Source organism: Suncus etruscus, chromosome 2, assembly GCF_024139225.1.
Source record: "Suncus etruscus isolate mSunEtr1 chromosome 2, mSunEtr1.pri.cur, whole genome shotgun sequence".
NCBI classification, from domain to species: Eukaryota; Metazoa; Chordata; class Mammalia; order Eulipotyphla; family Soricidae; genus Suncus; species Suncus etruscus.
The window spans coordinates 124,896,077-124,909,793 of record NC_064849.1 but is presented as its reverse complement, the minus strand read 5'-3'; the positions used below and the strand labels follow the sequence as shown (position 1 = coordinate 124,909,793).

The window sequence follows — 13,717 nt, the reverse complement described above, 5'->3', positions numbered from 1 at the left end:
ATCTGTTGAAATCAGTAAAGATCACATAGTTGCTCCATATAAACACAATAGAATTATAAAACAGATAGATTGGAGGCTAATTTAGTTGTGTGGTTTTGCAGAAAATAGTAAAAAGCAGGAAAAGTCATTATTTTGTGCCATTGACATAAGGGGAATCCATAAAAATCAGGGCTACTCTAGAAGAGCAATGAGAAAATCAACATGATGTTCTGTTGCAGGACCTTCCTTCAGCTGCAGCTACTCTGTCTTTTTAAATTGTTCTCATTATTTTGTGTGGAAGGCACTCTCTTCCTGGTGATGCTTACAGAGGGCTTTGTGGTACTGTGGTCAGGGGTTGAGTCAAGAAATGCTGGGAGGGGCTCGAGCAGTGGCACAAGTAGTAGGGTGTTTGCCTTGTACGAACCGAGGACAGACCTCGGTTCGATCCCCTGGCATCCCATATGATCCCCCAAGCCAGGAACGATTTCTGAGCGCATAGCCAGGAGTAACTCCTGAGCGTCACCAGGTGTGGCCCCCCAAAAACAAAACAAAACAAAAAAAGCTACATTTTAGATTCTAAGAAGGATGTGATGAAACCTTTGAAGAGAAATAATGGATATGATTAAATTTCTAAATTCAGACATAAAAGAGGTCAACAGGCATTAAAAACTAAAAATTAAAATTCCCTGATTATTAGGAAATTGAAAAATGCACATCTACATTTGGAACAGTACTATTTAAAATACCTAAGATTTAGAAATAACCCATCTGTCCATCAACAGATGAGTGGATCAAAAAATTGTTGTGTATGCACATAATGGACTATTACTCAGCTATGAGAAACGATGACATACTGCAATTTACGTCAATTTGAATGGAACTGCAGTGGGTCATGCTAAGTGGAGTGAGTCAGAAAAAAAACAAATACAAAATGATATCATAATTGAAGTATAAAGAGCAAAGACATGCCCAATAATAACAAAGGGGAAGAGGGTAGAAAAGGGACCTACGTATAGCAGAAAAGGGAAACTGATACTCTGGTGGTGTATATAGTACAGCAGTATTAGAAACATGAAACAATAACATTAACACTATTGTACATCATAAAAATTTAGCTTAAAATTAAAATAAAACTAATAAAATTAAATTAAAATTACAACAAATTAAAAATTTTAAAAATAAGTCTCATTTTCCTTTTTGGACAATGTATGCTGGGGTCCAGGGAGCAATGCACACTAAAACTCAATAAACTTGGTTTGGGGGTTCAATATAGTGGTGCTAGGGGCCAAACAGAGCCATCCTAGTAGTGTGCAAGGGCCTCTAGGACTACACTGGCTTTGCTCAGGGGCTAGCAGAGGAATTATGTGGCGCTGAATTCAAACTCAGGTCCCAGCATATGCAAAATATTTTCTTGTATATTTCCCCATATTTTCTTAAAAGAAAAAATTGGTATGAATATCAGTCAATAATAAAGTTATGAACATGCACAGAACAATATTTTGAAGAATAATTATTTAGTACTATTCTTATTCTACAAGTACAATGAGTGATTTCCAAGGCTGAGTTCAGAGAATTTTTAATACCTCGTTTCATCCTGCAGTTACAAATAACATAGAAAATATGAGAAATGAAGTGACTTGTTCAAGTTTACACAACTACCTAAAGGCAAGAGCAGGAATAGAGGCTAGACAAAAATCTAATCTCCATGCCTTTATCCGATTCCCAAATACACACTGCAATCGATCAGAAATACTCTAAGGTGGCTGAATGACTTGAAAAATACTTTTATACATTATTTGCATCACCAGTTAAAAAATACATATTTCCATCCTGTTTCATCCTAATACTAATGCAAAAGTAATGGCATAGATCTCTAAACTGTGCCAAAGATCAGAGCAGGAATGGGCCCAAAATAAAATTTTAATAAGCACCATGGTTAAAAGAAAGCTCTCCAGGAAAATGAGGGGATTGTAGAAGTCCAATCTTTTAGCAAAAACACAAATACCTATCCTCTGTGCCAATTAGTAAAGATGGAGAGAACTGATGTTGGACTATTTAAGTGCAATTAATAAGATGGGGTAGGACAAGAATTACTAATGCATTATGAAATCTAGGGAGAGATTTTGATAAAGAGAAACATGTTTGCAAGGTTTAAAAGTGTCTTTCCACAGATTGCTTATCAACTGCAAGAGAAAAACAGTCTGAAACAGAGTGGAGAAATCAGGCAATACCTCATCTAGGTAAAAAATAATTACCATCTCAATGAAGGGCAGATGGACATCAAGGGCCTGCGAAGCCATGCCCTAGAGGATAAGGCCATTACCAATATCAGATTCTGGTCTGGAATACAAAATCCACAGGCACCCAGAGGAACCAAAACCTCCGGTGCATATAATATGAGAAATATTCTAGCAAAGACACAGCAGCATTGTTTTCAAATTTTTCAGTGTCATAAAAGGCAAAGTAAGATTCTAAATTAAAGGAAACTAAAGATAAGTCAAGTTAGGAAAGATGCTATAAAATTATTAAGTCAGTGCATAAAAGGAATTTAAATATGTCATAGATGGCAGCTAGAAGGTGTTAAAGCTAAAAGACTAACTGAAGTTAATAATTATAATAAGAAAATGGCTCTGATAAATTTTACTCACAAATAGTTAAAAAATTTATATGAGGGTATTATACACATGTCAACATATACACAAATACACGAAGCAAACAAGGCAAAAGACTGGCAGTTGAATTTTGAGTAAATGATAACCGATGTTCTATGTAAACTTTTTATTCAATCTAAATTTGAGATAATTTTCAAATAAAGTTTAAGAGGAATAACAAAAGCTTAGAAACTCATTCTTTTTTTGTGTTTTGTTTTGTTTTATTTTGGGGCCACACCCAGTGGTGCTCTGTGGTTACTCTTGGTTCTGCACTCAGAAATTACACCTGGCAGGCTCGAGGGACCATAGAGGATGCCAGGGATCAAACCTGGGTTAGTCACAACAAGCAAGGCAAATACGCTACTGGCAGTGCCACTCCTCAGGCCTCATAAACTCTTTAATTTATTTTGGGTAAAGGGTGGAGACAAAGTGAAAAGTGAAGTCGAGAGAAATATTCCAAATTAGATGGAGAGTTGGGTGTTCTTGAAAAAAATTTCCACAGAACTTTCCAATATGAAATTATGGGTGGGTAGGGTCTTACACAAAAGGGTGGTCAGAGCTTATTCCTGACTCTGAACTCAGGTATCACTTCTAACAGGGAGACCATATGCGATGCCAGTGATTGAACCCGGTTGTCAGTAAGTGCTCTGCCCGCAGTACTCTTGGGTCCCCTAAATCTGTTCTTAAAAATTAAAGTAGGTCCAAAAATAATTAAAGTAGGTCACTTTAGATCTAGTTAATTTCAAAACACACATAATAGTCCCAACGGAGGTGACAAGCTGGCACAAACCCCACCCACCACAGAGAGAGCTGAGTGGCACTCACCAGACTGGCTGTGAGAGAAGGTGCAGACTGGCCCAGGGCCTGACTGCGCATACGCACAAGGTTGGATGTCTCCGCTGATGCTGACCAGGTGGGCCCTGCCACTGGGTTTGGAAGGAGGTACCTCCCTGTTGGGGTGAAAGACAAGACTTGATAAGAGGAAGAACATCAGAACTTCTGTGTCAAGGGCAGATCACTATATGGTCATCTTTCTTATTTACTATTTTCAATCATATTCCTCAATTCCATTTATTAAGAATAACCAGAGAAATACGGTTCTAATTAGAGCAGGGCATCTAGTCACAATTCTGATATTAATTTCTCACATCAACTCAAATAAACTCTCCATCTCCAGCATCCAGTCTTCAGCTTGGTGAGGGGAGAGGGATCTATCACATTTGTCTATTCCTTAAGATTGTGCTGTGGATAAATATAAACAAAGCATTATCAACATTATAAAGATGAACATGGATATTGGCCAAAAAAAATGCATTTCCAACATCCAATAATGAAAAGTGATTAAGAAACCAACTCTTAATGCTTGGACACTGGAACTCACTATTTTTTTGTTTTTGTTTTTGTTTTTTTGGGTCACACCCGGCAGTGCTCAGGGGTTACTCCTGGCTGTCTGCTCAGAAATAGCTCCTGGCAGGCATGGGGGACCATATGGGACACCGGGATTCGAACCAACCACCTTTGGTCCTGGATTGGCTGCTTGCAAGGCAAACACCGCTGTGCTATCTCTCAGGGCCCCTAGAACTCACTTTTAAGAGGAAGAGTGAGAATTACAAATATATGTATACATATATGTATATCAAATATGTATAACATATACATATATGTATATATGCTCAGGGGTTACTTTTGATCCTGCATGTATGAATACATATATACTGTATTTTCCGGCACATAAGATGACTTTTTTTTTTTTTTTTTTTGGTTTTTGGGCCACACCCAGTAACGCTCAGGGGTTACTCCTGGCTATGTGCTCAGAAGTTGCTCCTGGCTTGGGGGACCATATGGGACACCGGGGGATCGAACCGCGGTCCGTCCAAGGTTAGCGCAGGCAAGGCAGGCACCTTACCTTTAGCGCCACCGCCCGGCCCCATAAGATGACTTTTTAACCCATGAAAAACTTCTTAAAAGTTGGAGATCATCTTATATGCAGGTATACAGCATGCTGAAACTTACTCTAGCTTCAGGGACAAGTGATCTGCCCTCCTCTTTACTGCCACATCCCATCCAGCTGCAAGGCGTCATCACTCAGTCCTTGTCCTGATTCATCTTTCAGGGCACACAGAGGAGCTGAGTTACCCAGTGCAGCATTTCATCCAGCCGCCAGGTATGCGGTGTTCAGTCCTCTGTTCAGCTTTTATGGGACACAGAGAAGGTGCTCTATCTCCCTCTAGCTGTCCAATTAATCACTGCACCCCAGTCACCTGCTCTTGGAGGAGCCCCCTCTCCCTGCTCTCAATGTAGATCACAGTCACTCACTACAAATGACAAATATAAAATGATTGTTGGCACTACAAAGACTGGATTTATTAAACATACTGTTAATCTTTGAGGGTTTTACTCTTTTTCTCTTACATTTTTTAATTTCCATTTGGTATGTGTTAAAAGAGAGGTAGCTTTATAGGCAAATATACCCCAAACCCTATATTTTAACAGGAAAAGTAGGGGATCGTCTTATACGTCCAATTGTTTTATACACTGGAAAATATGGTATGTAATTTTCATTTTAGTCACCAGGATTAACAATGAATTTTATATAGACAGTGTTCCTATCCCATAACGTCCACCAGTATCCCCCAATCCTTCATCACCATTTTCCCAGCCATGGTAAGCTCAGTTATGCAGACAAATTTTCAACTTTTGTTGTCTTGGGCTATCCTTAATTCTCTTACTGTGTCTTTTTTTAATCTAACATATGAGTGGGGGGGGATCATTCTCCCTCCTTCTGCCTGACTTCATTCAGCATGATAGCTTCCAGTTCTCTCCAGGTACTGGAAAAATCAGCTGATTTTATCTTTTCATGAATCCAAATAGTATTCCATGATGTACATGTACCCTGTTTTCTTTATCTAGTCATCTGTTCTTGGTTTTTGTGGGAAAAAAAACTGCAATGAAAATAATAGTAAATGTCTATTCAGAATAGAGTTTTGGACCCTTGGGGTAGATGCTAAGAAATGGAATTGCGGGGTCATATGGAAACTCAAACCTTAATTTTGAAACATGTTCAGATTATTTGCCCAAAAGTTTAAATAGTCAACATTTCTACCAGCAGTGGATGAGGGTTCATCTCCTCACTTCTACATTCACACCAACAATGGTTGCTTTGTTCCTATTGATGTGTGCCAGTCTCACTTGTGTGAAATGATATCTCTTTGCCATTTTTGATTTGCATTTTTCTGATAAGTGATGCTGAGCACTTTTTCATACACTTATTATCATCTATATGTTTTATCTGCGAAAGTTCTAAAGAGGTCTCAGCTCATCTGTTCTCCCTATTTTCCCCAATTAAAATAAAGTTTATTTAAAAAATTGTTAAGGCCCTGTGGTTTATGAAGTTTTCAAAGTTAACTTTCAGACATACAATATGCCAATACTATCCCATTACCACTGTCAACATTTTTTCACTAGTATCCCCAGGTTCTCTCCTGGATTCTAATCTGCTTCCTTTTTTTTATTAATATCTTTATTTAAACTCCTTGATTACAAATATGATTGTAGTGGGTTTCAGTCATGTTCTCCCTATTTTCAAATGGGGTTGGTGAGTGTTTTCATGTTAAGTTTAACACATGTTTTATATATTGTGTATATTAACCCTGTGTAAGATGAGGAATGGGCAAATATTGTCTCCTAGTTTGTGGGGTGATTATTAATTCTATTATTTAATTCTATTTATCTTTGTGTGTGGGGGTGCCCAAGCTGCTTAAACTTATGTAGACCTAGTTGTTTGCCTTTGCTTCCATTTTCTTGGCCAAGGAGTATTCTTTCAAGGTGAAATGGGACTATGAAGTGAAGGTGGCCATTCAACCATATCCAGAGGGTATATAACAGTATGCATTTGCATAAATCAGGACATCAATGTCAGTCTAGGTTCACTGAGTAATTTACATTCGCCTTGAACTTGTGTGTGTGTATGTATGTATGTATCCAGGCCTTTAAAAGTAAAACAAGCCAAACATATGAAATTTATTATTTCTTTAGAACTTGGACTACAGCCTAGTCACTAGACGACAACAGTTATAAAATCACAAGAAATAGACATTATGACTTCAGGAAATGAAGATTGACATGAATATTTACAAAGTAATTAAACAGTAAAAAAAATAGGATATGTTTTATTTCCCCCTGCTTTGTCACACACTAGAATAAAGACTGGACATAATAGATATTCAAAAAAGTCTCAACGCTGAAATAAGAGAACTTCTTATAATGTACATAAAGATAAAAAAAAATGGCTGCAACAAGGAACTATCACTCCAGGTCCATGTATGTGAGACTCCACCTTCAACTATCCATGGTCATGAAGGATGACAGCCTGTGTGGCTGCTGGCTGGGCAGTAGAGACAACCTCGGTTCCTGGGAAAGGAAACCTCACTCTCTCACTTCTGGCATGCATTTCACAAGCATGAAAGTGTTTTTCTGTCAGACGGCCTTTCTATACTACTTTTTTGTAAAAATGGAATCAAACTAATTTTGTCACCTCCTTCTCCTCCTCTCCTACATAAAGATTAAAATCTTTAGCAAGCAAGTAAATCAAATATAAATTAATGGAATCCTAAAACCTATCATTGACAATTCAAATACAATAACCCACTATGATTCTGGCCACTATCTCCAAAACATTCAAATATGCTATTGTGTACAATATGTTAAATTTAGAATCTAGAATTTTAATTTTTCCTTGCCTAATTTGTTTTTCTTTATGTTGTTTGCTTATGAGAGGGTAGTGCTCAGGAATCGCAATGGACATGCTTAAGGACATGGATGTAGTACCAGAGATGAAAGAGTTGACCATATGCAAAGCAAATATCTTACCCCTATACTATCTCTCCAGTCCCTTTCCCTTATTTAAAAATATAAACTTAAAGTTAAATTAAAAAAGGTTTGAATAAAAAAGAACCTTGCTTATCCTCAAAAGATAAACCTTAGTGTTGAAAACTAGGAAAATTATATGTTGTATTTAAGAGGCTAACATTGATTGTATCTGAATAAGTGAAATTTTAACATATAAAGAACTATATTCTGTCACTTGTTAATAATATATAAACCTACTGTAATCCAAATTCAAAAATTTGTGTTTTATCTCTCCTGTTCTTTCCCCTATATTTTATGCCTTATGTTTTCTTTATCCATGTTTCTGAAGACACATTATAGGGAACAGAAAAGTGGCATGTTGCTGAGGTTTATAAAGCCAAGGAACCAACTCTGGTATACTTGATGTTATGCCTGAGATGTTTTTTAGTAAAGAAGACTCAAGGTGAATACAAAATCACATAGAGAATTTAACATAATCATGGAAAAGTTAAATAAAACCATTTTTGTTTACGCGATAATTCCCTAAATCAATCGTCTTTGGTTTATTTTTATTGTTGTTATTATTAGTCTTTGGGCTGTATACAGAAGTGTTTACTCCTGGCTCAGAACTTAGACATCACTGCTGGTGAGGCTCAGGAGACCATATGCAGTGTCAAGATCAAATCAGGTCAGCCCTGTGCAAGACAAGAACCCAACATGCTATGCTATCTCTCAGTCATCTTTGGGGAGGGGAGATAGCTCAAGTGTACAAGAGCCCCAATTTGATCCCTGAAAACACCTGGGCCCTGAGCATAAGTGAAAGTAGCATTGATGGAGAGCCTAATAGGTCAAGTATCAATGAGGCCAGGCTAGTAAAACACATATCACTGAAAATAGGCCCTAAGAGCCAGAGCACTGCCTGGGAGACCCCCCCACCCACTTTCCGGACTCGTTTTCTTTTAGTAGAACACGATAGAGTGCCCCTAATAGGCCCCTAAGACTAAAAAATAGTCATTAATTTTTGTTTCCTGGTAACTGATACTTATTAAGTGCTCAGTAAATTTTAGGTAGGGGGCATAAAACTACTGATTCCATAGTATTTAATCAATATTTGATGACATCTACATAGGAAGAATACAATTGAACAGAATATTTTCCTAAATTTCATTAAGTTTGGGGAAAAAGAAATAGTTCAGCAGGTAAGGTGCTTCCTTTGCACATAGCTGACCCAGGTTTGATCCCCAGCACCACATATGATGCCCCAAATCCTTCCAGGAGCGAATCCTGAGTTCAGAGTCAGTAGTAAATCCTTCTAGTTGTAGCCCAAAAGCAAACAAAAAAATATTAAGTATAGCTTAGTAGCAAAAATATATTAAGTTTTGCTGTATACAAGAAACTGTAATTTTTCACCAAATTCTACGAGACACTAAATAATATTATCTTCATTTTTGACCCCAGAAAAATGATATACTTAAGACTAATAAGGGGATAAAATCAAGGTTCTTATTCTAAAGCCAAAATATTTTCTGGAAAATAGTCAACATATGTAAGTAGGTAAAAATGGCATGTTATAAGATGAACTATATTTAAAAGAAAACAATATACTATGCATAAAAATAAAATCATCTGAGATTATTAAAAAATGTCAAAAGATAGGATTAAATGAGATAACACACTTAAGTGTTTCAACCTGGGACATAAAAATCAGCCAATATACAACCACCATCCACATTATTATAAAAGCTTTTTAACTCCATGAATACATACTCCACCGTGCCCATAGCAACAAAAATAAAACATGGTAATGGGTTCATAGGTCAGATCACCAAAGAAAGAAAGAAAAATATTGAATAAGATTACCATAAAGAATAGCATTTCTTTGTGGCAAGGATAAACTGCAAAATCAGGTTTGTAGTTACCACTGGCAGGGAAAATGGTAAATGGAACTAAGGAAAGCAGGCAGTAGTATTTTATTATTTTAAAATTATCTGTAGGGAAAACTTAAAATACACTTTAACTTGTGCTTTTAATAAACACAATATTAAATGTTTTAAATGTATTTACATGTATTTGTGACAAATATCAAGCTTTGATGAAACTGCAGACAAGTGTTATGGGGCTGTATTAAATAATTCCCTTTAAAAATATGTACTCAATATTTTATATCTATAGTTTTGTTTATAATGATCCCTATAAAATTGTGCCTCATTATGTAACATGGTGACCCAGCAAGTGCACACACCTTGTACCCCTCAAAATGAGAGTTCCTAAGGCCCTAAAAGGAGAAAGATTTTGGGTGATAATGGGAGCATTTCTATGGGATCTGTATGGGGTATGGCAAGAAGCCAGCATAAAGGTTAAAAAGAGAAAGAGCACAAAACAGAACCCCGAAGATGTGCATCATGATTCAATGTGGAGGCCACAGCCTCTGGGTTGGGGCATGTAGCCCTGTCTGTGAGGCAGTGCAGAAGCAGGTATGATTCTGTTTATCCTTCAGATGTACAGGCTCAGATCCTTGCTAGACATCCCAGCAGATTTCAGGGAACTTTAAGGGTCAGCCCCAGGGGCACATGGAATCAGAGCCACTTTCTTCTTTCTAGCAGCTCCACATCATATCTGGAATGCCTAGGAGTATTAGATTTTCATTGATCTTAAAACTAATAGAAAACATACACACAGGACATGCTTTCCTTTTTCTAAGAAGTCATTCAGTCTAGGCTCTTTTACTCTAGAGAAGCCCATGTTTTCTCTTGAAAATGTATTTCTCTCTAAGTTACTTTCAATAAAAACTATTTTACTTCATTAAAAAAAATCTCTCAGTCTAGAACCAACACATACCTTGTACTTATTGCTATCTCTTATGAGAGACATGCTTGTGAATACCACTAAAGATGAGAAAAGTTGGATGCTCTTCAAGAATAACAAAAGATAATACCCAGTGAGCAAGCTACACCACCAACGTGCCCAAGGTCCTCCACTAATATCCCCTTGCTGCTGTGTGCTTCCAAGCTTCAACATTAATACTACCATAGTGTCTAAACAATTTAAATAATTAAAGTATTAAAATACTTAAATAATTAAATTCTAAAATGAAGTGTAAGCAATAGAATACTAATTGGCCATAAGAAAGAATAAAGTCATGCAATTTTATGATACATAAATGGATTTCAATAGTATAATGCTGAATGAAATGGAGGGACAGAGTGGAAAGACATACACAGACCATTGTAATCACATGCAAGATATAAGGAAACATAGCAAAGGAGTAACTAATCCTTAAAAGCAATAGAAACAATGAGAGGGAGAACTTGTTATTAGTAGGAAGCTTTCCATGTGATCAGGACTGCTCTGTCTACTAATTGGTATGATCAAAATTAAGCTTCAATTCTCTTACAGATTCCAAGAGACAAGGCCTTTGTCTGTCTGCTCTATTGGTCAGAGCAAATAGTATACTGGGGTGGGGAAAAGGGTAGTCATACTGAATTTTCTCAAGCAGGCACTTCTTGGAGGGTTAGAGCCATCCTAACTATGAGTCTGTGTTATTAAAACCTCTACTGGTATTTATTCCATTCTTTATTTGCAGGATGTGGTATAGTGGAGAGAGTGGCAAGGCACCTAGCTGAAATTGGAAAGAATTTTTGCCAATCTCCTTCTATACCAACAGAGCCCAACCCAGATATTCTGATATCCAGTAAGAAACCACTTTTTTAAATTTAGCTACAATGATTTACAATATTCATAACAGCAAGTTTTGTGGACAAAACATTCTGTCAAAACCCTCACCAGAATGTCAACTTCCTTCCACCACTGTCTCAATGAACCCCCCCTATTACCCCCATATGTCTTGTAGTGCTATGCTTCCTATTAAATACCAGTTCTCAGTTTCTGTTACTTTGAGTATTTGTGGCTTCCTTACTATGTTTCTTTATAATACACATATGGTGGAGATCATTCTATATCTGTCCATCACCTACTGGCTACCTTCACTTAGATCCATTCTCCAGATCCATTCCTGTAGTGACAAATTGCACTATTTTATCTTTTCTTATAGTAGGTGAGTAGTATTCTATTGTCTATGTGCTAATTTCTTTATTCAGTCATCTGTTCCTAGAAACTTGGGTTGTTTCCAGATTTTGACTATTGTTAATGGTATAAAACATTCTATTTTATTTAAGGAAAGGGCAATCACAGCAATGTTCAGAAGTGATTCCAGGCTCTGTGCTCAAAAGTGAATCCTGGAAGTGCTTGGGAGACCACAGGTGGTGCCAGGAATTGAATAGGATCAGCCACATGGCAAGGCAAGCACCTTAATCTTTGCACTACTTTTTCTATACCACATATTCCGTTTTAATTGAGACTGAAGTCTTAATAAAATGTCTGAACTTAGCTACATAAAGCTACAGTACCTTCAATATCATTGCCAATAGTGATGCTAAGAATTCATTTTTAAGGTGTGGCTGACTCAAATCAAACTACTAAATTTTATTTCTTTATAACTTTATTTAAAGCACCATGATTATAAACTATAGAATTTTACTTTATTTTTTTTTTTTTGGTTTTTGGGTCGCACCTGGCAGCGCTCAAGGGCCACTCCTGGCTCTACACTTAGAAATCGCCCCCTAAGGCTCGGGGGACCATATGGGATTCTAGTATTCGAACCACTGTCCTTCTGCGTGCAAGCCAAACGCCTTACCTGCATTCTATCTCTCCGGCCCCTAAACTACTAAATTTTAACTTAGATCCCTAAAACTGATGCCATGGCTTACTTGTGATACCTCAGCTTCTCAGATATAAGATTAGGCAAAAGCAGAGAGAGGTGAACTCTACAATCTAAAAAAAAAAAATGCAAGAAAATGAAAAAAGGACATTCAATAAACTTTTAAAAATTGAGAATACAATAAACTGTCTAAATGCAAGAAGATTATACAGTATGTAAGACATAAAATGTAAGCACTGGGAAATATAAATCAGGACACATTTAGACACAAATTCAATGAAATGCTTATAATCCCATCTAGGGTTAGGTTTTACATGTCATTATTCTTGCAGGAATCTTGTACTGAGGAATCGTATGCATGTTACAAATTAGAGGGGCTGCTAGCTAAACACATGGGATGTTTGATTCATGCCCAAGCCCCCATTAGTGTCAACAGGGAAAAGAGGACAGCAGATGGATTTAAGGTAGTCATTAGAAGGCACTAACACTGTGCCATAGTTGTTAGTGATTACACCAAACTTTATATAAATTTGCTTTCTGATGACTACCAAGAGCCTCTAAAAAGTATTGCTGTTGTATTCATGCATCATTTGCTGCCTACAAATTAAGAAAATTAGCATCTGTCAACTGCATTATTCAGCTGCACAGGGTGGAAATTAATGGATAATACCATTCCCAATTTGTCGTATAAGAGGTGAGTTCGCCTAGCAATCTGGTGGTGCCTATGTTGTAATACGGAATCAAGTTTGTTGTTACGATAGAAATTTGATCCACTAGTGCTTCCAAAACATCTTTCTAAAATTCCAGTGTTTATTTGAATATTTATTCAATAATTTTTCCAAGTATCAAAAAATTTAAAAGCAATAAGCAAAGGTTCTTTTAAAGCCTGAACCAGTCATTCAGATATGCTACAAAAATACTTCAGGTTTAGGTCATAGATGTATGGGTTGTGTGAATGGTATTTCTTTCATACAGCTTACTGTAACTGCTCAAGTCATGGGGCCACTGCTGTATAGAATGAGTGGGAATGTCTACAGACTTTTATGTTTATATATTAAAATAAACAGAGACTCAGACTATAAATTGGTTCTACTGAAGTCTCATTTAGTTTTCTAGAACTTCTTCTTGATTTCCATCCTGGATTCTAAGAAATATGAAGCAAAGCAAATCCCCACAAATTCATGCTTTCATATACAAGTCATATGACTATGAAGCACTCCAAAATCTTAAGTATAACACTGAGGCAGGAAAGCATCAGGTGAACAGAAATTTTAGCAGTATGATTATAGACTGAATTACACAAAGCCTCTGGATACCTATTTTATCATTGCAGAAGTAATAATACCTGACTAGATTTATTTTATTTTATTTTATTCGGTTTTGGGGTCATACCTGGCAGGGCTCAGGGGTTACTCTTAGCTCTCCATTCAGAAATCTACTACTGGCAGACAAAGGGTCCAATGCTGGGACTCGAACCACAGTACGTCCTGGATCAGCTGTGTGCAAGTCAAACACCCTACTG

At 36.9% G+C, this 13,717-nt stretch overlaps 1 protein-coding gene across 3 annotated transcripts in view; it reads right to left on the bottom strand.

Annotated features, from left to right (window-relative positions):
* Positions 1-13,717, bottom strand: part of MAST4 (microtubule associated serine/threonine kinase family member 4) — a 646,820-nt gene that overhangs the window by 424,893 nt on the left and 208,210 nt on the right. For all 3 annotated transcript variants that reach the window (XM_049768741.1, XM_049768745.1, XM_049768746.1), the window contains exon 3: positions 3,456-3,580. In XM_049768741.1, the coding sequence (XP_049624698.1) occupies positions 3,456-3,580 (125 nt within the window). The remainder of the gene's footprint in view (positions 1-3,455; positions 3,581-13,717) is intronic.